This window comes from Corvus moneduloides, chromosome Z (genome assembly GCF_009650955.1).
Source record: "Corvus moneduloides isolate bCorMon1 chromosome Z, bCorMon1.pri, whole genome shotgun sequence".
NCBI lineage: Eukaryota > Metazoa > Chordata > Aves > Passeriformes > Corvidae > Corvus > Corvus moneduloides.
The window spans coordinates 24,035,046-24,058,261 of record NC_045511.1 but is presented as its reverse complement, the minus strand read 5'-3'; the positions used below and the strand labels follow the sequence as shown (position 1 = coordinate 24,058,261).

Sequence of the window (23,216 nt, the reverse complement as noted above, 5' to 3'; positions counted from 1 at the left end):
ACCTCTCTGGGCACACCTGCACTGCTGAGACTGCAGCATCTGCTGTACACATATTGTTGTTCCTACTTTTTAATTAGCACTATCCCACTTACTGAAATCAGTATGATAATTTTTCAAAAATACATTTTCCTTTTTGTTGGTTGTTGCCAGTTCTCAGTTACTTTTCCTCTTAGGAATCCTCAAAACAGAGGCTTGAAAGAATGTCACACAGTGTTGCCAGATGCCTAGGAATGACAACAGAAAACTATTCAAATGACTTTTTACCCAGACACCTCATCTATAACTCTTTAGTGTAAGTTCTGTCAGTAGAGAACATTTTTACATCTTTCACTGAAGGCAATTTGGCCACATAACCTTTTATTATCAGGCCCTAATTACTTGCTTTCAAAAAGAAGCCTTTATGAGATTTAGATTTTAATGTTATTATTAGATTACTACATATCTCCTGACTACAGCAGCCAATTAACCATCAGGCATTCTTTACTTAAATGGTGTAAAAGCAACTCCTTTCTCTTAAAAAACCAAAGCAAAACTTTACAGCATGCCGAGAACATCAATATAGCAGACTGCATGACTGTGCAACGTTTCAGAAGACAGTTCATTAATGCTTTCCCTATAGGAGAAGACTTTTTGTATTTGTGCACCAAGAACTTGTCCCCTTTCAAGGGCCTGCAGCTGCAGCAAGCTATTGCTCCTCCTGGTTTTTATACACTGCAGCAGTGCTGCCAGGTCAACGTTGTGGAAAACCAACAGATCAGCCTTTCGTTGTGGATGTTTTTATGTCATGTTATATGCTGGGGTCAGATCTGAGGAAAACCTTTTTTTCTTCCTTGGAAGCAACCCTTGAGACAGGAGGTAGGCAGAGGGTAGTTTAGCCAAGTGAAGGCATGCTATTTAGTTTTGACAGTCTCCTGTGCAGCTGTTGTTGTGCCATATTAAACAAGAGCATATACTAACAAAGCCAATTTCCATTGCAAAGCCTGAAACTATCTACTCATTTCCTAGCAAAATAGTAAAAGAAGCTTTTAAATACTGCTGAAGAAACAGGAAATTAAGCAGCCGTGATCAATGAGGTGGCACTGCACCAGGCTCCTATGGAGCAGCACAACTGAGCAGCATCATTTTGAGAGGAAGAGAAAAAGGGTAAAAGGGTAAAAGCAGCGAGGGACTAGCTTTGCAGTGCAGTGTAGGTGGGCTGCATCCCCAGTGGCATCGATCTTGATTGTTTTCATCTTCTGCAAAACCACAGGAGATTAAGAATCAGTCCAGAGACACTGCATCAGCCAGGCACCCTGCCTTTATTGCTCACATTTGCACATGCATCAATATGCTACCTGAGCCATTTCATGTGTTAAATTTCTGTCCAATGTACTACTCTAGCTTAAGCCAAGTAGGCTTTCCCATATGCAAATTTTCCCTGACAAACCCAGCAGGGATGCTACCAGGTTACCACTCATGCACTTTTGATCACTTTGCCCGCTGACAGACAGGGGAAGGGACAACCTCCTACTTGGCAGCTGCACAACAGACACCTTCAGCCCGTGAAGTGATTCAGTAATACCATTATAACCAGATGAGAGCTCAAGAGGTGGGCTCAGGCCGGCTGACATGGTGCTTCTAGCACTCCACACTGACTATAGGAAAAGGGTGAGATGCTGAATGGAACACTGCTTACAGTACACACAGCACAGGGCCCCAGACCTGCCTCTGAAGTTGCTTTTCAGCCCCCTTGGATGGCTGCCAGACCCACCAAACACAAGCAGCTGACCAGAGGCAAGTAGGTCTTTGTCCAGAAGGAAAGGGGAGACTTTGCATGCCCTAGTGCATTGGAAATGGCCTCTGGCCCACTTGGAAATGCTGCATAAGAAACAAAAGAAAAATTCACAACGTTAAGAAGGTCAGTGCTTTAAAAGCTTACCTGGACACTTCAGTTGGTGCAAGATAACACAGGCCAATGTGTTTTGGGGTAAGTTGGAAGCATGGCTGTTGAGGCGGGGAGGGCTGCCAGCAGGCAATGCACTGAAGCAAGGTCTATACCTTCATACCTACAATCACTGCAGATGGCCGCTCACATATATAGATTTCAGTGTACTTGGGATATCCTAAGCTGAGGCAGGAGAATTAGTAGCTTAAAACTATAACCAGCTGATGGCTCAAAAGCCGCTCGGATTTTTTTCCCTTTAGAAAGTCTCAGGGTACTATAAGGGCATGCAGTTACCAGAAGAAAAAGTTGTTCCCTGACCACTGCCTTCTCCAAGCTGAGGAAGAGGATAAGGTCCCTACTCTCATGTTTCTTTTTCCATGTATTATGCAAGTCGAAGATACTTATTCATAACCAAACCTATGCAAACATCTGATGACATTAGTGCTGTTGTGATCTGGAAACAGAGGTAGGAATACAGTGTAGGGGACTACCTGTAGGACACTCAACCATTATGTTTAACTACCCCCCAAAAAAACCCACAAAACAACTCAGTTTATTATCTTGATGTGGGGAATTTGGGGGTCGTTTTTTATATTGGTATGACCTTACTGCTTAGACTTCTCTGAAGCAACGTGTGAGCCTGCAGACTGCTGTTTTTAAGAGAGGGGAGGGCAAATTCACCATTAGCTTTTAATAATTTTTATGTATGTGGTGAGAGTACCCATTAGTTGGGAGGAAAGAAAATGTGCAGACTCGAAGTAAAATCAGTCCCAAGCCCTGAAATTACACTGCTGCCTCTTTGCTGGCTGTCAGCCGTGTGAACTCACCACACTCTGGGGGCTCCTGTGTGGTGGCTGTCAACCCAGCAACTAAGTCAAGATAAAGAACCTTACAGGGGAAATCCCAAATGTACACAAGTTTCAGCAGTACAGAGGTAAACAAAGACTCTCCTCTCACAGGGCCATTGATCAGGCACAGCCACCTCTCACATTTTACCTTAAAACCCAATAAAGCATTGAGTGTTTTTAATCTAGGACGACCCAATAAAAGACTCAAGTCAGCGCTGCTAAATGAGAAATTCAGTTGTGGGTGGTAAATCCAGGAGGTTCCTGAATCAGGGAAGGAAAGGCCATACCAAATATTCTGTCCATGAAAGATTATTTGAAAGAAGCAGAGGGGAAGACCCAGTATATTTCCTACCACTCACCATAACCTTTTCCACTGCTGTTCAACTAATGAGTGCCATGCCCTCCAAACCACCAATCACTTATGCAGGATTAGCAGAAAGGGAATGAAATATGACCATAGCTCAGTAAGGGAGGCCAAAACAACAACCTGCCTTAGCTTAAGCAGAGGTAAAAGGGCTGCAGCTTACTTCTTTCACGGCCTTACCTTTCCTCAATACTGATCCTGTAGTACAAACAAAACCTCACTTTGGGGGCTGGGGAGAGGAGCTGCAGAGGAATCAGCCTGAAGGAAAAGGCAAATGAAGATGCAGGAAGGGGAGAATTTCATGTGGCTTCATGAGCTATGCAGCAGCAGAGTGCAAGGCATCTGCACTGGGTAAGGAAAAAAAACTCAAATCCACGTATTTCCTCACCACCACATCAGGAACACCAAAGACAGAAGATAAGCAAAAGTTAGCCCCCTTTCTCAAAAGAGCTCTTTTCATCTTTTTTTCTTGTGTTTGAGTGAGAACACAGCATTTGCTAAGTTTAAATATTTTCCTTGTGTTTGCAATCTATATACAAACAGCAGCATCTGTCTTGGCTCTGAAGGCCTGGAATGAAAACTCTGACAGAAACAGAGCCCTTGTGCCCCTCCTGACATCCCCATGGCCTCTTGGGGTCACCAGCACTCTTTCCCACATCACCAGGGCAGGGGTGTAAAGAAGTGCTCAGCATCTCACCTGTGCTGGTGGAAGTAAGAGACCTCAGTGTGCACATGTGGCACAGTAAAATGTTTCTCAGTGGGTAGCATGAGAGTCTCTCTCACATTAAGCACTGTTTGTTGGAAGAGATTTATGCTTGCCAAGATAATCAGCTGCCAAACTTGATCACTGAAAACCTGACATTTTTGTTTATTTTTCTATTAATTTTAATCTGCTGCATGTCTACTGGTTTCCAAGTACCTACCTTGATAGCGCAGGAGATGAGTTGACAACTGAATCTAACAGAACACTGAAATCTTCATTTTATTTCTTTGAAGTTACTAATGCTCTCCTTCAGGCTCAATAGCAATTTAGCACTTGAACTCAGTTTTCCTTCCCTGGCATATTCCAAGACAACAGTCCCCTTTGCTTGAACTTTCAGCAGCCAAGTGTGTATTAGATATCATGCTGGCATTGGGCCATATAGGTTACAGGAAGCACTATACCGCAGACAGCAAAAGCAGTTCAGACTGTCACGATTTCCATCAGAAATCCCTCTCCCCTCCCTTTTTACTTTCTTCCCACCCCAAGTATTCAGAATTCTGGCATCAGAAAAGAAGAACTCTGAGCTGAATCCAAAGAGGAAATATGCTTTTTGAAAAATGCATGCTCTGCATTTTAGAAAGACAAACAAGAAGCTTCCTTGCCTTCAAGGGCAAAACCAACTCTTGCTCTGCTCTCCTGCTGCTTGGGTCCCTGGCCATGCAACAGCTTCCATTGTCTGCAGGCTATGTGAGCTCACAAGGTGATTTCTTCCTTACTCACCAGTTTGTCTCTTTCTCTTTTGTACTGCTTTTGTACAGGGTGATGCCACCTATAAAAGAATGTCCTAAACTATGCTCCAACTACCAATACTTTTTGCGTTACGCTCTGAGCATGGAAGAGCTCTAGATGCCTCATGCTCCTTCTACCTCAACTTGTGTCTCCTGCTTTTTCTCCCCTCTATGATGAAAGGCCTGGCTGACCTCCCGCTTCCTCCTCAGCTTCCTCCTCCGCAACTCACTGGCCTCCTTACCTTCCAGCAGCCAGGACTCTGCAGTCCCATGGCTGCACACAATACAAGCCCACCCTGTGTGGCTGGATCCTACTTCACCCACCCCACAAGCAGCTCCAGATCCTTGTCCCCTTCAGATGGCTCCTATCACACTCTGCTCAGGCCATCTTCCTTATCACCCAGCCTCCCAAAATGAAAACAATGCCAAGCAAGTGTAACAGGCTGAACAACAACTCAGCCCAAGAGACATAAAACAAACTCTTTCAGCAGCAAAGATAGACTGTTACACACACAGCTGGCTTGAAAATCAATTTCACCTCTTCATTGTAGAAAACTGCAGAGAAGTTTCCTTGCATTTGAGGGTAAAGCTGCACTCCTGGAACTGAACTATTGCCAGGTACTGCAACAACTTCTGATGGAGGAACCCTCTGAGACACCGAGAAAAGGAGAAAACAGGGACAGTCATAGAGGGAAATCATTAAAAGGTCAGAAGAAAGAATGCAGGAGAGCTTGTGAGACACCTGAGAAGAAAAAGTACTGTGGGAGAGCTATCATTGCTTGGGACTGAGCAGGGCAAGTGTCAGGGGGAAAAAAAAGCCTATCAGACCCTGGAAAAGAAGAAGCTGAGTCATTCCCCAGCAATGCTGGAGGAGAAACTGCTGGGGTGACAGAGGGAGGCCCAAAGCTGCAGCAGCTGGGCCCAAGCAGACAGGCTTCAACTAAGTTTCCAAGGGAGCTTAATGCTCTCTGGCCTGCCTGCAGCAGCCTTTGAAAACACAAACCTCTGCTTCAGCTGACTGGACACCTACCTGTTAAAGATGCAGCTGCCAGTGACACAGCCAGCTAAGCCACACGACAGCAAAATGCATCCATGCATTCACCTGAATAAACCAGAGACACTCTTTGGTGTGCACCTGGGACACAGCTGGTCTTCTGACTGATGCAACCCAATTTTTACATGCTTTTTTCCCCCATGCTTCTGTCAGGAAACAGTTTAATCAAGCCCCATTTGAGCTAGCAGACAGTGGACAGTGAACAGAGGAAGGGAGTGACCCATGAGAAGCCTTCCAGATGAAGCCATCAGCATCCCAGAAAGACTTTAGAGAAGTGGAACTATTTTATCTTCTTTTGGTAAATGTGCCTGGCAAGGCAGCCCTGCTCCAGCATGGCAAAACACCAGTAAAAAAACCTGAACTCCCAAACCCATTAGCCTTCCTGACATGTCAGCTCCCTTTCCCCACTGCTCTCCCCAAAGCCTTTGCAGGCTCTAATCTCCCCACAAAAAAACACAGGGGCTTGCTCAAGCTCTGTGGTTGAGATAATATTGGTGCAGCTAATTTAGCTTCCTCCCCGGGTGTGCAGGCAGGGTGCTGCTGGTGCATTGTGGCTCAGCTGCAAGTCAGGCAGCACTGGCTGTGGGGAAGGGGTTCTGTCTGCCCAGCTATGGCAGAGGCCAATAAAAGAAGCCAAGTTGTTGATTATGAACTTCATAAAGGAAACTACCAGAGATGGAAGCCGAACCTGGTTTAGGCTCTGTCCTAAGCTCTCTTCGCCCTCCTTTGAGGCTAGGTTATGTTTATATTATATTACTTAGCAACAAAGTGAAGTACAGAAGCCCAAATAAGATTCGTAAATACATACGCAACTACACTGCAGACATACCAACGTATGTCAGTAGGGGATCACCAATTATTTACTTCCTACAGCTACATGACTACTGTGAAAATTTACTTTGAATTGATTCTTGTCATTTAGCATGTAATAATATCCTTCCTCCTCTAGCATCTGTATTTCAAGTGATTCACAGATTAAAAGTAGAATACTTTCCCTAAAAAGAAACACAAATGAAAGTCTTCTTGCTGCTGGATAGTAATTATCTATTCAATTACACATCTCTGTTCTCTGCACTCTCTAATGCAGAGAAAAGATGCTTATCCAGATGGAACAATCCTTAAACATCTCCAAAACCAGGGCTACTGATTACTGTTTCTACAGCTGCAGAATGAAAGGCACTGCAGTCTGAAAGTAAGTGGTAGAAGTTCTTGCTCTGTAACAAAGGAATTACAGGAGTTTAAACAAGAGCCATCTTTTTTTCCTTTACGGCTTTGTATTTCTCATTTTCTGCCACAAAAATAATTTTAAAAAATCCCCATAGTCTACATATGTGCATGGCTTCCTCCTGTTGATCTAAATGAGAGTTTGCACATTTGTGCAAGTGCCATAACAGAAAAGATGTTGCTTTCTGTTCTGTAATTTCACCGTAGGCATCATCCACAACCAGTCTTGCTAGACTGGGAAGATATATCCGGTGTCTGTTATTGTTTTGTCGTGATGAATTCCAGGAATAAATGATGTTGTTGTAAGTTTTTAATTATATTAAATCTCTACTGCAAAGATAGAGAGATTTTAAATGAGATTAAGTCTGCAAGATCCTGAGTTCCTGTAGATGACTCTACCATGTGTGCATCTCATCTTTGAAAAGGAGATGTTTGACATACTTGCAAATATGGGACTGATACAGGCTGATTAACAAAATTATTTTGTGAATTCTTCTCCTATGCTTATTAAAAACACAATTGTTCACATTTGAAAGAACGATGTTATGCTTAAAATTATTAAGGCAGGGTTATATCTTGTTCTCTGGTCAGGGCATCAGTTTATCTATCATAATCCCTGTATGAATTAGCCATGCTGACAACAGTCCCTCTTGAGCAGCTTGCTTAAGCATTTTTCAAAACTCAGGAACTGAGAAAGTTGAAATTAGCAGCCACCATTAGTCATAAGGAAAATAATTGCAACTAAGTTAGCAGATGCTGTAATGCTAATGGCACAAAAGTAGCAGTGGACCCAATAAAACTAATCTTAAGAAAATGAGTTGTGAGCCATGAGATGCCTGGCTGTAAATATTGGCAGGCGTACTTCTCATAGCAAGGTTTCAGTAAGGTGACCTCTCTCCTACCCAGTTTCATGATGTGTCATTTGTCTGAATTGTAAGAAGGGAAGTGCTTCCATGCTCACTACAACTCAAGAAGGACTGATCTATGCCCTAACACATAAGAAATGCTTTGTCAATTGTATTGTTCAATGTTTTAGGCTGCAAGTCCCATTATGTGTACAGCTGGATTGATAATAAAACATAAAACAGTCTTACCATGTATTTTCTCACAAAAGCATGGTCTCCAGAATGCTATTCTAAGACACCAGTACCTACTACCTGCTAATCCTAGGTGATAGACTAGGTATTTGGAGATGGTATCCGAGTTGTAAGTAAAGTTATCTTTTCAAAAGACCCAAACCTGACATGCCGAAGATCTATTTATGCTACTAAGCAATCTCTCCCATACAAATACCCTTTCAAAAGAAAACAAGCAGTAAGTGCATCTCCTGGAAAAATACTCATGGATTATTTCTGAAGTATAGAGTAAGAAAGCAAGAAACTAACAACTTCCCCTGACTTAATCTGCACTGCCAAGCTGCTGCCTTGTCACACTGCTTCTGGCAAATTCTGTATACCAGGAGTGACTACAGCAAAACCTGTCATGTTCATCTAAAGGACCCTGACATGCTAATTGTATGCCATCATATGAACAGAAGCATCTTTAGCCAATCTAGGGACCTAATTCTGCTCCAGAAGCACAAACCTCACATTGTGGGTGACATGAAATAAGTGTTACACTTCTATACTGAAGACAAATGGAGTAGACAATGGTGAGAGCCACCGAGGTAGTGCTTCAGGAGCCAGCATCAGCCAGTCCCTGGCATGTAACGCTGGCTCTAGGGGGTTGCAGCAGGCAGTAAAGTCAGTTTTCACCTACTTTCCCATGCGTATTTAGAATAAGATTATGTTAGGTCTCAACTAAGCAAATGAAACCATCCAGCTTCAGATAAAGGTCTGAGTATCTATCATTACATCTCCTGTTTAGGTATAGCCATCACAGAGATGTTTGACCACCTCAGTGGAGGTGAGAAGGGGGAAAGCTGGATTCATATTTAGAGCAAAACAAGTTAAAACCTAATTTTTGTTGTATTTAAATAATTTTGTGAATTGAAACCATCTGCTTAAGAGCACCACCAAGAGAGAAAGAGGAGGTGGCCCTGCTGATTCTCTCCCTCCTCACAGGTCTCTGAGGGCTGCCAGAGGCAGGGCAAAAGATCACTCTCCTCCTCCAGATGACCACAAACACAGAGAGCACAAAAGATGAAAACCTGTGTATAAGACAGGTTTTCCCCATAGCTCACTGGCAAGTACAGAAAAATGAATATTTCTCTAACTAAGGCTGTTCAGGGTTGGTTTACTAAATCATTTAATCTCTGTAAAATCTACGGGTTTAAGCAGAAACACCAAATCTCTAGAACAAAATCATCTTTTCAGGCAAAGCACAGCTGACCCTTGGATAGTGAAAAGACAAGCTCACTGGGCTGTGTAACTGCAGCTGAACAATAAGCTGGCTAAAGGGAAGGTTTATCTCAAGGTATCACTTGTTAAACTCACAGCTTTGAACGAGGCTGCTTAGCATGAAATGCTGGAGGAACTGGGTGTGTGACTTCAACCAGTTCTTAGCCCTGGGGTGGTATTTACTCTCACCACAGTTGTGAAGCCTCTGAGACACTGAGGGAACTGCCTTCAGTCCATGGAAAAATTACTAAAGTATTGAGAGGGAGATAGACTGCCTTAAATATGAGTATTAACTTTGTTCTCTGCTGGTAGCAAAGGAGAGAAGCTTTTGTAACTGAAAGAAACTCAAACAGAGGAAAAAAATGAACAGCAAACAAAAGCAATGCTGGTCAGTTCATTTTGGCACACATCAGGCTGCAATTCTGCTGCCAATGTCAATGTATTACACGCTGTGTAGCTATAAATTTCAGTTACGTTTGAATAAACACCAGCATATAGAACTGCTTTGGGTCTGCCTAATGCAGTCTGCCTGCAGGCAGGCCAGAATTGTTGTATTTCTTCTTCTGAATTACCCCCAAAATAAAAATTTTAGTTGCTCTCAAAGTGCACATACCTGCAATCCCTTGTAGTAGCCCACAGACATTAAAAATGCTTTTCTTCATAATACTCTGCACACACATAGTAAAGACAGACACAAATGCCACGGTGCAGAGAATCATGATTCCCATGGCTAGGAAAATAGCAGTTGCCTGCCAGAACCCACTGGCAATCTCACTGAAGTTTTCAGCGTAAGGACCACAAAGTGTGTCTCGTCTAGAGAACTGCATGTGGGAGATCCTGGTGCAGCGCCCGTAGATGCCCAGTGTTGGGTGGTAGGGCTCCTGCGACCCCCCCGTTCTGTTGTCCACATCCTCGGAGCTTGAAGGCTTTGCTTTGCCAATCAGCCAGTCTGCACTCATGAAGGCAATGAGCTCTGCGAAAGCCACCACGATACTCAGGAGAGTCCACAGCATCGACCGACACGTTACAATGACATGACACATATTGATGTCCAGGGCTTGTGATCAGTGCAGTACTCTTAAAATCCAGGCACAAGAGAGAAAAAATTAAATTAAAAAAGGAAAAAAGAACCCTAAGAAAATCACTGTGGCTGCTCTATTTACTCAACTCTCTCACAAAGGCTGAGATGAAGCTTCTCAGGAGAAAAAGTGAACAGCCCCAAGTTTTGAAAGCAGTGCAATCATTTGTTCTCTCTGTTTAGTTCCTCCTTTTTTCTTTTGGGGATGATGAGCTATGAAGTATGCTTTTCTTTCTTAATATTCATACTGGCACATGACACTGCTGGCTGGTGGGGGTGGCTACAAGGACTGCCCACTGTTCGACATCACACACCTACAAGAAAAGAGAAAACACATCAGCAGTAAGAAAAAAGTCATTTCCATCCCCACAACAAACCAAGATCTGGTGCAGATTTACACCAACATACAAAGCTCTAACAAGGGCTGGTCAAACAGAGCCTGCTGGAAACCTCCCTGATTTGTTACAGGGGAGACATTAATCTCCCCCCACTGCCAATACTTACAGTATCTGCTGTGCCCTCTCCCACGGTGGCTGTTTGTCAAACACTTTGTGAGCAAAGGTCTGAGTAACACACCCAGCGGTCCCACCCACTCCTACCACCACACCCCCATCATCTTCTTCTGGTCCAAATTACCAAGGGTGCTGGCAGTCACCCAGCAAAATGTTTGGACACGTTTAAGCAGTTTCACAGATGTGCAGCTCCTGCCTTCACTTTGGGGAGGCAGCACAGCCCGCCTTTGGGACGGAGGCTGAAGACAGCTCCACACGCTGTGGGCACCTAGGTGCAAGGGGCAACGAAGAAACCTTGTTCCAACCTTCCGGGTTTCTGCTGACTGCACCTTAGCCAACCCCGCCTCAAGAGGAGGTGAACAAGATTACAGTTGCAGACAGCTCACCCTGTGATGTGGTGACCCCTTTGAAGCCTGGATTTTGCGAGGAGTGGTGCCTCCCTGGGTGTGGGATCAAGGTTTGCACCAGTGTTTCAGGAAAACAATCTGCCTGCAAGTATGTCACACACCTCATCATGAACTGCATCCTGAACTCATCCAACACTGGCAGCTTCTGGTGACTTATGCCATTGTAAACAGGAATCTGTGGAAAAGCGACTGCCAAGTGGCCAAAAGCCGCAGTGAGAGGGGTTGCTGGTCAGCCTTGAGCTTCCTAACTCCCCTCAATTCCCCTCTTCCACAGAACTGTTGACTGCAGCAAAATGCTCCCCAGGGCTTTCCCCAAGCCATAGCAGTGCCTTTCAACAGTGGCTGATGACATTCCCAGAGTTACACTTATCTTAGTACAAGAGGCAGAGATCACTATACTTCCAACTCCTATCCAAATATTGGCCTCAAAATAACAAACAGGTCATTGCACACGCCTCTGCTCTTGAACTGAAACTGTGTTGCCTGAAGGCAGAGTGGGAGCAGGAAATGCCCTCATGTTACCTACCCCCTCCATGATGAAAATGTAGCACTTCCAAGTCTTCTTCACAAAACCCCAAATACCGACATTGAACTGGAGGCAAGAGTCAAGAACCAGATCTGGACCTCACTGCTGGGCTGCTGCAGTCACCAGAAGCCAGAAAAAGAGTAATCTCCACTATTGTTTTTAGATTTGTCATGGAGTTGGTATTTAATTTCTTAGGAGTTCTGAGTTGGGTGGTTAAGTATTAGTCCCACTGAATGCAAAATGAAACACACACACACAGCTTCACACATTCAACATTTCATCCAGCAATTTCTACTCCCCCCTGTACTAGTTGTAGTGAATCACCTAGATCTGCAGATTCTTTCGGTGTAAGAGGCTTAAAGCTGATGTGGCAATAACAGAATTTGTCTCCTGTAGTTCAGCGTTTTGGCATTGCCTTAAAAAAGGGCTTTTAGTCATACTGGGAAAACAGTTCCACTAATTTCCTTTTTTTGGGGGGGGCGGGAGGGCAGTGAGCATTAAGTTTTCAAGCAACCTGATGTACTAATGACTTGAATACACCCTTTGTAATAACAGAGAGCTGAAGTGTCAGTCTGCCAAAGAAACTTAATTTGCCCAGTAGTTCCACTTTAAATAATGATTGGAATGTAGGAAATGTCCACTACAAATCTACATTCTTCTGATGTCATCTATGTGATTAAAGAGAATTTAATTGAAAATATCTTTATTTTTCTGAAAGATGCTCCAAAAAGCTCTCAAATCTGTATTTTTCTGCAAGAATTGCACCCATATGAACTCCTCATCTTTGTAATTCAAGGCTTTTCAGTGAGGTGGAAGGGACATAAGAGCTGAACACCCATAATGGCTGTTACTGCTGACTCTGTACTGCTGAATATAAAACACCGTTTATGGAACACAGATGAAAACAAAGTTCGTATTTACTTAGGTAGGTGGAAATTCTAGATGAACACTGGCAGCCATAAAAACGTATCACTGATAACAAACATGTGATGCTGTACTAGAAGAAAAGACCATGGGGTTCTTTCCCAACTGAAATGTAAGCACAATAAATCACAGGAAGATTTTAAGACAGTATCTCCAGAAAAGTCACTGCATGAGCAAAATAGCCGGTCTAAGCTGACATGGAGGTCATGTCAAATCTCAGGAGTTCACTTCCCTGTTGTGTAGCTAAGGGAAACTTTGCAGCATCTAAAAGTTAGGTAGTAGATGTCATTGAGAACTACAGCTCAACTGAAAATACTCTAGTTTTGAATAAAATCTGTACAATTCAGCTTTTCTGAGGTAACGAGTGCTTTATTCTGGTGCAAAACATACCAAGAGCCAATACACATGCCAATGTACCCTTATCCACGGGAGAACTTCTGCATAAGCTTTTTGTTGCACTAGTGAGGTGCTGAAATGAGAGTACCATTCACCTACAAGTCCTTTTTGTCAGGCAGACAAAAACATATACAGTAGGATGGTGAGCCCAGAGGAGGGGCAGAGGCATTTCTTTCTGAGACTTAGTGAAGAAAGATTGTCGATTAAGTACTGAAGACAAGTTCCAGTTCAGTCACATTTATGTAGCTAACCTTTTCTCCCCAAGAACCTCTTCCCTCTTCTCCTTCCAACAACCTCCTCCCCTCTGTGGCTTTCGCAATGAACCTAACCATCTCTCATGCAGCTCCAACAATATGTCTGTGCCATACATGGAAGCCTTTCCAGCTACAGGCTGTGCTAAACAACTGTGCTTCATGAAGCTTCTCTCTGCTCACCCCCTGCTTTTTTTTTTATTATTTTTGCTCAGCAGAAACTCAAACCAGGCCCTTGCAAGGCTGAAAACTAGCTGTTTATTCCTCCTCTCAGTTTCCCATCCCTCAACAAGTTTTTTCCATGACAGAACCGTATGTTCTTCACGGCATGCCACTCAGTATCCACTTCTGACCGACTGTCAAAATATTTGCTTTGACAACCCAAATTCAAAATACACAGTGGTTCTTTAACCCAAAAATCTTTTGGTATTAACTCATTCAAAGTAATTCTCGCTGAAGAAGCAGATTACAAAAAGTAGCCTCACCCTGTACTCATTTGGGCCTCCCCCTATTTTTACTGTTACATTCAACAACACTGGTGTGGAAGGAGGCCATCCATGCTTGGAAACAGCCCGGCACAGCAAGTGCTCATTTGAGCCACACACCATGGCAGCACGAGGGTCTTGGCAGTGCCATTCTGGCCCACCATTTAATCCACATTCCTTGTCTCGACAGCACAGCTCTTGGATGGGTCAAAACTAAACCTTCAGCTTCATTTACCTGGCTACCAGAACCCTGCTCATGCTCACTGCATTAAGTGATGTCTAACATGGTGAATAGATGTCAACGAAAACATCAGATCCTCAAAACATCCAAAGAGAATAAGAGTTCTCAAACGCAAAATTCTTTTGGCTGTTTTAATCTAACAAATCAAACCAACGTAAAACATTGCTAAAACTTTCTTTCTCTTCAGATTCAATTTTGACAGCCAGATACACTGCCTCCAGTCATACTTTCACATCTCTAGCTAGGACTACTCAACTGTTGCCTTTTACTACACAGTACGTCTATATTCAAAGTATATAAACAACATCTATTTTTCTGAACTAGATAAAGAAACAAAATTGCCTCCATTTTGCTTACTGCCAAAACCAGAAAGTGAGAAGCTGATCCAAATTATAATATTTGAATTAAGGTTTTGATTTTAAAGATGTTGAGCTGCAGGGTTTTGCTTTGGCATACCAGCCATAGATAGAAAAGAACAGCTGCAAAGTTCAAATCTGAGTCAATCACATACCACAGCTGTTTATTTTAAAAAGGTATCACACAAGCAGTGTACAAGAGCACCACAAGTACCTTGCAGAACAATGTTATGACCAGTCCTTCATGCTCCCCTTACGATTTGACTAAAGTCAGCGGCTTATGATTCAGCTTTTGCCCTTTCCAGCCCAGTTCTGTCAGCTCAAGAGTGAGAATAAATCATCTTTAGATAAGTGGCTTTTGGCTTGGCTTAAGCAAACAGCTGAATGGAAGGCCACACAGACTGCTGAAGCCATCCCAGTTTATAAAATAAATCCAAGCACAGTTAGACATTTTCTTCTAAAGTTTGTTGGGGTCCAAAGTACAACTACATGGAGGAGTTTCTAAACCTTGTTTACAATACACAAGCTTGAGCATCTCATAACCCAAAATGTGCAAATCTTGGAAGCTTGGGTACTGCTTTCTCTGGAATGTTGTTCATTAGCAGTTATAAACTCTCTCAATATGCTTTGAACTATGAGAGTGGAAGTGGCTCCTATTTGTGTTGGTGTTGACCCACTATTTAAAACAAACAGAAAGAGGCTCACACACTAAGACTCAATTACCTCAAGCTGACCCCCACTCAGGTTGACAGGAGCTCCCACTTTAAGAAGCTTCCATCCTTAGGTGTTATTGGACAAGCAAACTATTCAATTGTGAGCTCACCCTGCCTGGCAGAATGAGGCAGCCATCAAACCACTGAGGTAAGAGGGACGGCACTTAAGACTGTGTGGTATGAGCACTAGATATGGTTCATTTCCTGGATAAGTGATAAATGTTGGTAAATAAAATTCTCCTCCCACTTGGTCCTCTCACCATTCTTACAGGAACTGCTGTTCAGGAGGAGATGGCAGGTTTCTGCCAACATCCAATCAGTCTTCAAAGTAGTGGAGTGGATACCAAGCAGCATTTCTCAGGAGATAGAAAGGTGCACCTCTGCATTTCTACCCCACACAATTAGAGGTGACTTGCAAACGTAAGAAAAGGTACAATCATCACATTCCTCTGTCACAAGAGAACAGGGACAAGGATTAGTACTTAAGGAAAGACCAGCTGTCCCAAAAAGTTTGGTGCAGGCTCTCTGTGCAGACCACAAGGGGCTCTGCTGGCACTGGTTTCTGATAAGCACTGTATACTCACCACAGGAAGCACCTGGACCAAAAAGAGGGAAGGACACTTCGTTGTGTCTTTCCTTTGTTTTTTTAAATATAACACATTTCAAAGTCATCAAAAACACTCAGTGTCAGATAACAAAACAGGAGAAGGTTCTTTAAAGCTGAAGTGGTTGCACAACTTCAGACAAATAGCAGAGAATAAGCAAAGGATTCTCCATTGACCTACGTATTTTCATCAAATTATTGCCTACCTAAACAACATTCCAGAGCAGACCTTTTTAGTTGAAGAACAAAGAGCAAAGTTTTGATAAGTCTCCACTTTTGAATTAGAGTGAACATTTGCATATCTCATGAATATTTGACCATTCTAAACCTGCACGGGTATATTAATGAGTGCATTATTGTGGCAGGTGGTTGAAAACACATCAGACTAAGCAGATTAATTTCACTGGTAATGGAAGGAATGTAGACTTATGATGATGTTCCTGCTGGCACAATGTAAGATGTGAAATGGAAAACTAAAATATTTTTCAAAGTAGCCAAAACTCACCGAAGTATGCTAATCAAATTTCTATTTCCTTGTCTGTCCTTTGAACTGCCCTGTTTACTTCAGCCTCTCCCTACCAAAGGAATGTAGATGTAAAATTTAAATTAAACTATCCCTCATGTGCCCAAATATTATGTACAACAATAAGTGAAAAATAAATATATAGAACAAAATAAAAGAATTCTGACAGTGACTGTTGGTCTCCTGAAGCTAGACATGATGTTTATCCCATTCCATCTTGCAAATGATGTGGAGTATGCCATCTAATTACAGGTGGATTTGTTTCTAGAATACATCACTGTAAAAGAAACAAATATAAAACTTCTTTCCAACTTTTAAAAAAAGAGCAGTTGAAATGTACTATTCTTTTTCTGACCTCATTAAAAGCCATGGCAAAACTCCCACTGACTTTAATGGGGTCAATACATCACTGAGAAATCACTACAAGAATGAAAGTTTCCAAATTTTCAGACCAACTGCAGGGGAGGTTTAAACACAGAATTCATTTCCCTCTTTCCTTATCCAGACAAAACTTTGCTTATTGCCCGCCCCCACTAAGAAGGGATCAAGCTAACTCAGATTTCCATCATTGCCTCTGAACCACAACCTCTCAAGCTGGAGATTTGTTCCATTGCTCTGTATTTATTGACTTACAAAATTCCTTAACTCTGCAGCCATTACATTGTGTTTTGAAAATTTACTTGAAATCCTCTGTAATTCCAAAATTTATTAAAGCCTACAATGTTAAGAAAAGCTAATGTGTAGTATTTCTATTGTTGCTTCTCAGGAGAAAACTACACATCACATCAAAAATCATCACTAAGGGAGCAATCTTGGCTACAATTAGTGATAGTCTAACTGCTCAGGAATTTACCAACTGGGAGCAGAATCATGAGTTTCCTTTCCTACTTTGATTTCTCACTAGCTCACAGAAGTCTTAATCTTCAAAAGTCTCAGCTGAAGCCCCCTTTTTTGGTTACCTACATTATCACACCTGTCAAGCAGACTCAAATATTCATTGTGTTGTGATTACTTCTTACAACTCCTAACTACAGCTTCTAAAGGAGCCTGATCAGAAAAAAAAAGGAGGTTAGGAGGAAAATGGGAAGTCAGAAGGAAGGAACTACTAATATTTGGTAGTAACAAATCCTTGCTATTTTTATATAAAGGATTTTTACTTTAAAAGGGAGCCAGACTATGGCTATTTAAATATTTAATAGTGTATGCATAAGCTAGAGCATCAGAACAAAAACACTTGGAATCTGTGCTTGTTGTAAAAAACAGTTCACTCCCATGAGTTCATTGTGACAGATTTGGAACTACTCTTAATAATTTATTAATATTGTATTAAGATATTTATTATACTAATATGTTGGTTATTGTGTAATATGAGACTAGTGAGAAAAACAGGCAGGAAAGGAAAGAATGACTCAGTTGTGACACTTCTCAGCAAACTAGGGAATTGCTTACTAAAAAGACAATACTAGCTCAGGAAAAGCCTAACAAACACAGCAGATCAAAGATCTGAGGATTGTTTAGGAAGGAACAGCCTCTCAAACTGGAGGGAAGAGAAGCTGTTTTAGACAAACAAGCCTAAGAGAAAGGACCTATGGGATGTGCCTATTGAAGTTAGGCCAACATGGGATACCATATTGGGCTCTTCATTTGCCCTTGCCAAAGCAGACAGCCCTGCAGACAGTCTTGGTTCCTTGAATCAAGGAAAACATCACTTCAGTTAATTCCCAAAAGGAAGCCATTGCAGTATCTCCTTTCACATTTGTGGCTCTGTTAGCAGAGCAACCACAAAGGTTATGGCTCTGCAGCCTGTCTGAACAGCCAGGGGTGGGTCATTCTTCAGCTGAGACAACATCTGAGGCTGTAGACCCGAGGACTGACCTTTGAGAGCGGAAGGACCCAGAGGTGTTTGCACTGTTACTCACTGCAAATGCCTGTAAACAATCTTGTACGTCAGTCCTTCCAGAATGCCACTAAAGAGAAAGACACCTCACAGGTATCGACTGCTCCCAGGTTCATGATGTGTAACACTCACACAGCAAGGAAAGAACAAACTTTTGGCATAACAGGATCTTTGCACAGCAAGCTACCTGCTATGATACCAGTGAGTGTTGAGATGGAGAACCTTTCTTGTCTCAAAATGTATGTAATCATTTTTCTTCTTCTTAATGCAAACTGAAAGTAAAACATTCTTCAGAAATAATCAATACAGACAAGCAGCTCAGCACAGTAATACATAAAACTTGTGTACATTACAGGAACACCCTTACTGTGACTTTTCATTGTACTTGAACTGAGGAGAACCAGTGGTAGCTCAAGTAACTGAAAAGGGTTGTCATGGATCAGAGTTGCCGTGTTTCTATACTGGCAAGGATGTCTGAAGTATCTAGGCACCACATATAATAGTAAACTTGAAAAGAGTGCACGAGAAACCCCTTATCCAGGAAAAGGCAATGTACTCAGAAACTGGCATATCTGTGTGCACATCTGCTGAATATGAGCTTTAGTTGTTATTAATGGATAACCTCTTGACTGTGGCCAAAGAGAGAAGAACTGAAATATTTTCAGTACTGCATATTTCATTTATCAATAATTACAGGAATGTTGTGTTCAGTTGGGATCTCTAAAATGGAAGCTCACTGCAAAGAGCTTGGAAAAATCTAGACTAATAACTGAAATTCTGGAAACCCCATTTTAGAGCAAGAAGCAAAAATAAACAGATGATTTATTTCAGCAACTGGGTTTAATTCTAAAGCCAAGATTGGAGATACTGCAAGAAGCTGAGCCATGTGCAAAATTCTGGCTTGTTTTATTTCAATTTGACTTGCTAGACTAGATAATGTTAACAGTCCTTTTCTGTCCTTAAAATGTGTACAACCACGAAAATGAATGTTTGTAGAGGGGGAAAAAAGTGCATCTTTCTCGGCTTGACTTTCTCTGAAAATGCTGTGATGCCTCTGTCTCTGATATCATGTGGTTTGTGTCACAGAAGCACTTAATGGTGCAAACTAAAACTGGACCTGTGTGGGGATATGCATATAGGTCTGGTAATGATCCACCTTACTGCCATATAAATACACAGGTAAAACAAAAGGAAGAAGGTATAAATAACCATCCCAGTCCTCCGGATGAGATGTTCCTCACTCATGTAACAAAATCTGCAGCAATACTGGGAACTGAACCTAAATGCTGCCACTAGAAACCCTAAAACTTTGTGGATTTAATATACTCTGCAGAGTCACGCACCGTGCCAAACACTTTTCTTGTCATCCTTTGAACACAAACCTCAGCTATTCCTGTGTCACTTTGAATTTCTAGCCCTGACACACCACATGCTGATGTACTTTTCCTTCTCCACAAAGGCGGACCATGGACATGGTCACATTTCCAATAGTGACTTTGATTTTCTGCTCACTGAGAAATGGCTTAGTTAAACTGTGATTTTTTCCTACAGTATTCACTGCTGAAATAGGCAATTCCCACAGCAACATTGCACAATAGCTGCAAAGAAATTCACCTCCAAAGAAACACACTTACCTCTATGACTAGCTTTTCCCACTTGTACTTCAGAGAAGAACATAAATTTACTTGTAACATCTTTAGGGGATGATTTCCCACATATGTACCTCATTGAAGAGGATGAAGCTACAGATATTCACAGGTCCCACTAGGTTGTAGGGAGTGGACTTCCTTCACAGCAGACCACCTTTTTATGTACTGGGTTGGTTAGTTGCTTTCAGTTTTCAGCAACATTAATGCTTTTGAAAGCAAATGCAGTCTACAGACTAGTGGGAGGGTGACGTCGGATTGTACTGTTGCCAAAAGGTGGAAAGTTCTTCATTATGTCTTTCCCATTGGGAAATGCAAATGAATCAAAATCAAACCTGCATATCTGAAGATCTCCCAAGGCATAGACAGATAGCTATCACTAAGAAAAAAGTCCCTGCGTACTACAAGCGTTATGGAAATCCGTCTGCTCTGTAAGTTTCAAACGTTTAACTGAATTCTGAAAATTATCTTTACATATAACATTATCTATTAGATCTCCTTGTAGCACTTCAAGTTCTATGTAAGCATAGAACTTCATGGCGAAATTAAAAGTATGGTACAAGAAACAGCTTCATTAACTGTCCATCATAGAAACTGCTGTTTCAAACCAATTCTAAACAGTGCACTCACTGCATTCTGTATGTTGATAATGACTATTACTAGCATTAACTGGTTCTTCAAAACAAATGGTTGCAAATGGTAAATTTTATCTTCTGTTTCCTAATAAATGCTCTCCTAAAAACAAACTTATTTTATCAGAGGCAAAAATAATTAAATTTGAATAAATCATTAATAGCATGTAAAAAGTTGAAAAAAAATATGGTCATTCAGACTAGACATGCACTTAAACTTATCAGAATTTTACTCAGAATCCCCAACCTGGAACAAACTTCCTACTTGAGTATTTACTTTTATCTCAGGTGAACAGGACATACTCTTTTGCCAGTGTTTGTCTATTTGGTTATGTTAAGATTGCAGAATTAAAAGTTCAGATAATGCAATCAAATAAGCAAAACCATTTTAGCCAAACCAGAATATTGAACAAACCATATTTTCTCTGGTTTTTGGTTTGCTTGGTTTTTTTCCAAGATGCTTAGCCCAATGTTCTCTCACTTTTGAGCAACAGAGTTATGACATGTCCAAAGCATCAAGGGAGAGAAAATAAAGAAAACAAATCAAAATAGACTACTTAAACATAGAGACGACAAAAACATGCAGGCAGAAAGACCAACACTATAATCTATAAAACAGGCTGGGGGGGAATTTTTGAAGTTTTTTTCTAGTGAAGCATTGCCTAATGTACTGAAATGTTTTCCAATGACTGCTACCCATTATTAAACTTCAGATCTCCAACAATGTGTAAAATCTTGCTTTGCTATCTGACACAGCTGAAGTTTTCTCTTGTGTGTATATATATATATATGTAACAAAAAATCTTGGAAACATTATATCCTTATGAAATAACTACACTCTTCCCGAATAAAAGTCAAATCAGGAGATTTATCTATTTGGACAGATAAAAGATTAAGGATGATAAAATTCTTATTTTATTTATAGTTAACCAGTAAAAATACTTACATTAAAGGTAAACTTCAAAAGTTATCATCTCACAGCTCTAAGAAAAAAACCTAAAACTGTAACAAATTCCATAATCCACTGAATAAATCAAACAGGAAGAAAACCAGCTTCAATGCACATCCAGTGCCCTGCAAGTCTCCAAGCACCGTTGGATGAGCAGTGTCTACAACACTTGCAGATCATCAGCTTGTCATCTCTTGTGCCAAAATGGCACAACAGGCTCCCCTTTTTATCTTTATGTCAGAGAATACAATTCTACAGGAAACAGGAAATAAAATTCATTAATCTGTGTTCAGTGAATGCCATCTTTAGTAAAAATAAGGGATTGTTTCTTTTGGGATATTGTTTACCTTTTACAATTTAATTCATCCATCTGGTGTTTTGCATAGGATAAATTCCAAGAATACACTGGTTGGTGTACACTGCATTCACTTTACTAGGGTAAACCAGAAATTACCAAGGTAAAAACCAAAACTCAACAAGGCTGAATGAAGCGTCTGAGTCCTTGCTTGTGTGATCACTTTTTCCCTGAGCTTTCACAACGGCAGGAGTAACAGAAAAAAGCTCTCAAAGCTTTTTGGTGCAGCCTGGTCTATTTGCAGCACAGCCAGAACAAAAGATTTAACGGGACTGACTCATCATTTGGGTAATGATCTCATCTGAATTGAGCTGTGAAAATACCAATTTGCTTGAGATGATGTAACTGCTGTTGCAAAATCTAGATTCCTCAGTAGCTCTCCTAGAAAGAAGGCTTTGTTGTAAGACAGAAGTGAGAGGCTCTTCAAGCAGATGGTCCTGGGGATGCGCCCAAAGGCCAGTTGGTACATGTGAACAGCCAGGTCAGAGCTGCCAGCAGTGCTGCAGCAGCCTCCTGGCAGCAGGCTGTCTTCTCACATCTGCAATTTGTGCTCTGTGCCCTTGCAGGTTCTCGTAGGGCTGAGATCCACATCAGCTGCTTGCCTTTCTGTTTGGAAAAACTCAGCATGTACCAGTCTTTGATGGTGAAGCTGTCACCACTGGCTTTGTTGCTGGAGTCATCTGCACAGCAGGTGATGCCTGTTTTGCAGCATTATTTTACAATGCTGTCTGGGTAATTCTGGATAGAGCACAAGAAAAAATTGCTTATCTTTCACCAAAATTCACAGAAAATTCCATTTTCTCTGGACTGGAAGAGACAAATTGGTGCAGGAGATGCCACAAGTGGTGGCAGTTGTGTTCCTCTGTGTTCAAGGTGTGTGTCATTGGCTTCAAGAACACTCACATTTGTTTACTGTGCATGTTTTTTCCAAAAAAAGGAAAGAACTACTTTGTTCCTTTTTTACTACAATCAAAATCTGCTATCCTATTTAGTGAAAGGGAACATAGAAAGCAGAAGATATTAGATGGCAAAGTTATCATTTTTTATTCTTCTTTCTTAGTATGGTGTTTATTAATATTACTTATTTTTGTACAGTTTCAAAACCAAACTTAGGGCGATTCCTGCCCTATAAGCAGTATTTGTATTTGCTCATCATGATCATGACCTTGGCAGTGTGACCTTGTAGCGGTATTGAACTCTCCAATGCTTTTATAAAATACAGAGAGTTACAAAAGAAGAGCATCAGTATTCACTGCAGGGTGTTTAACAAATTATCAGAAAAATTCTCAAGAGTCTTAGTCCTTTTACCTAGAATATGCTCAGTAGCTTGTCTCCCAGCTGCAGGCTGAAATAAGAAACTGCAGAAGTTGTACAGTAGCACTGCACTGCAACCAAATACCACTTGCAGGATGTGCACACCCCAATCCTCTGTATTCCACAGACACTGTCTTGTATGCAAGAGGGCTTTAAACAGTAG

The 23,216-nt window shown here is 41.6% G+C and overlaps 1 protein-coding gene across 7 annotated transcripts in view; it reads right to left on the bottom strand.

The window, feature by feature from the left end:
* Positions 1-23,216, bottom strand: part of LHFPL2 (LHFPL tetraspan subfamily member 2) — a 121,120-nt gene that overhangs the window by 7,687 nt on the left and 90,217 nt on the right. For 6 of the 7 annotated variants that reach the window (XM_032096611.1, XM_032096612.1, XM_032096613.1 and 3 more), the window contains one exon: positions 9,858-10,636. In XM_032096611.1, the coding sequence (XP_031952502.1) occupies positions 9,858-10,287 (430 nt within the window). In that variant the 5' untranslated portion in view covers positions 10,288-10,636. Of the gene's footprint in view, positions 1-9,857; positions 10,637-10,826; positions 10,849-23,216 lie in introns of those variants that run through there. The other variant, XM_032096617.1, reaches the window with a different exon arrangement.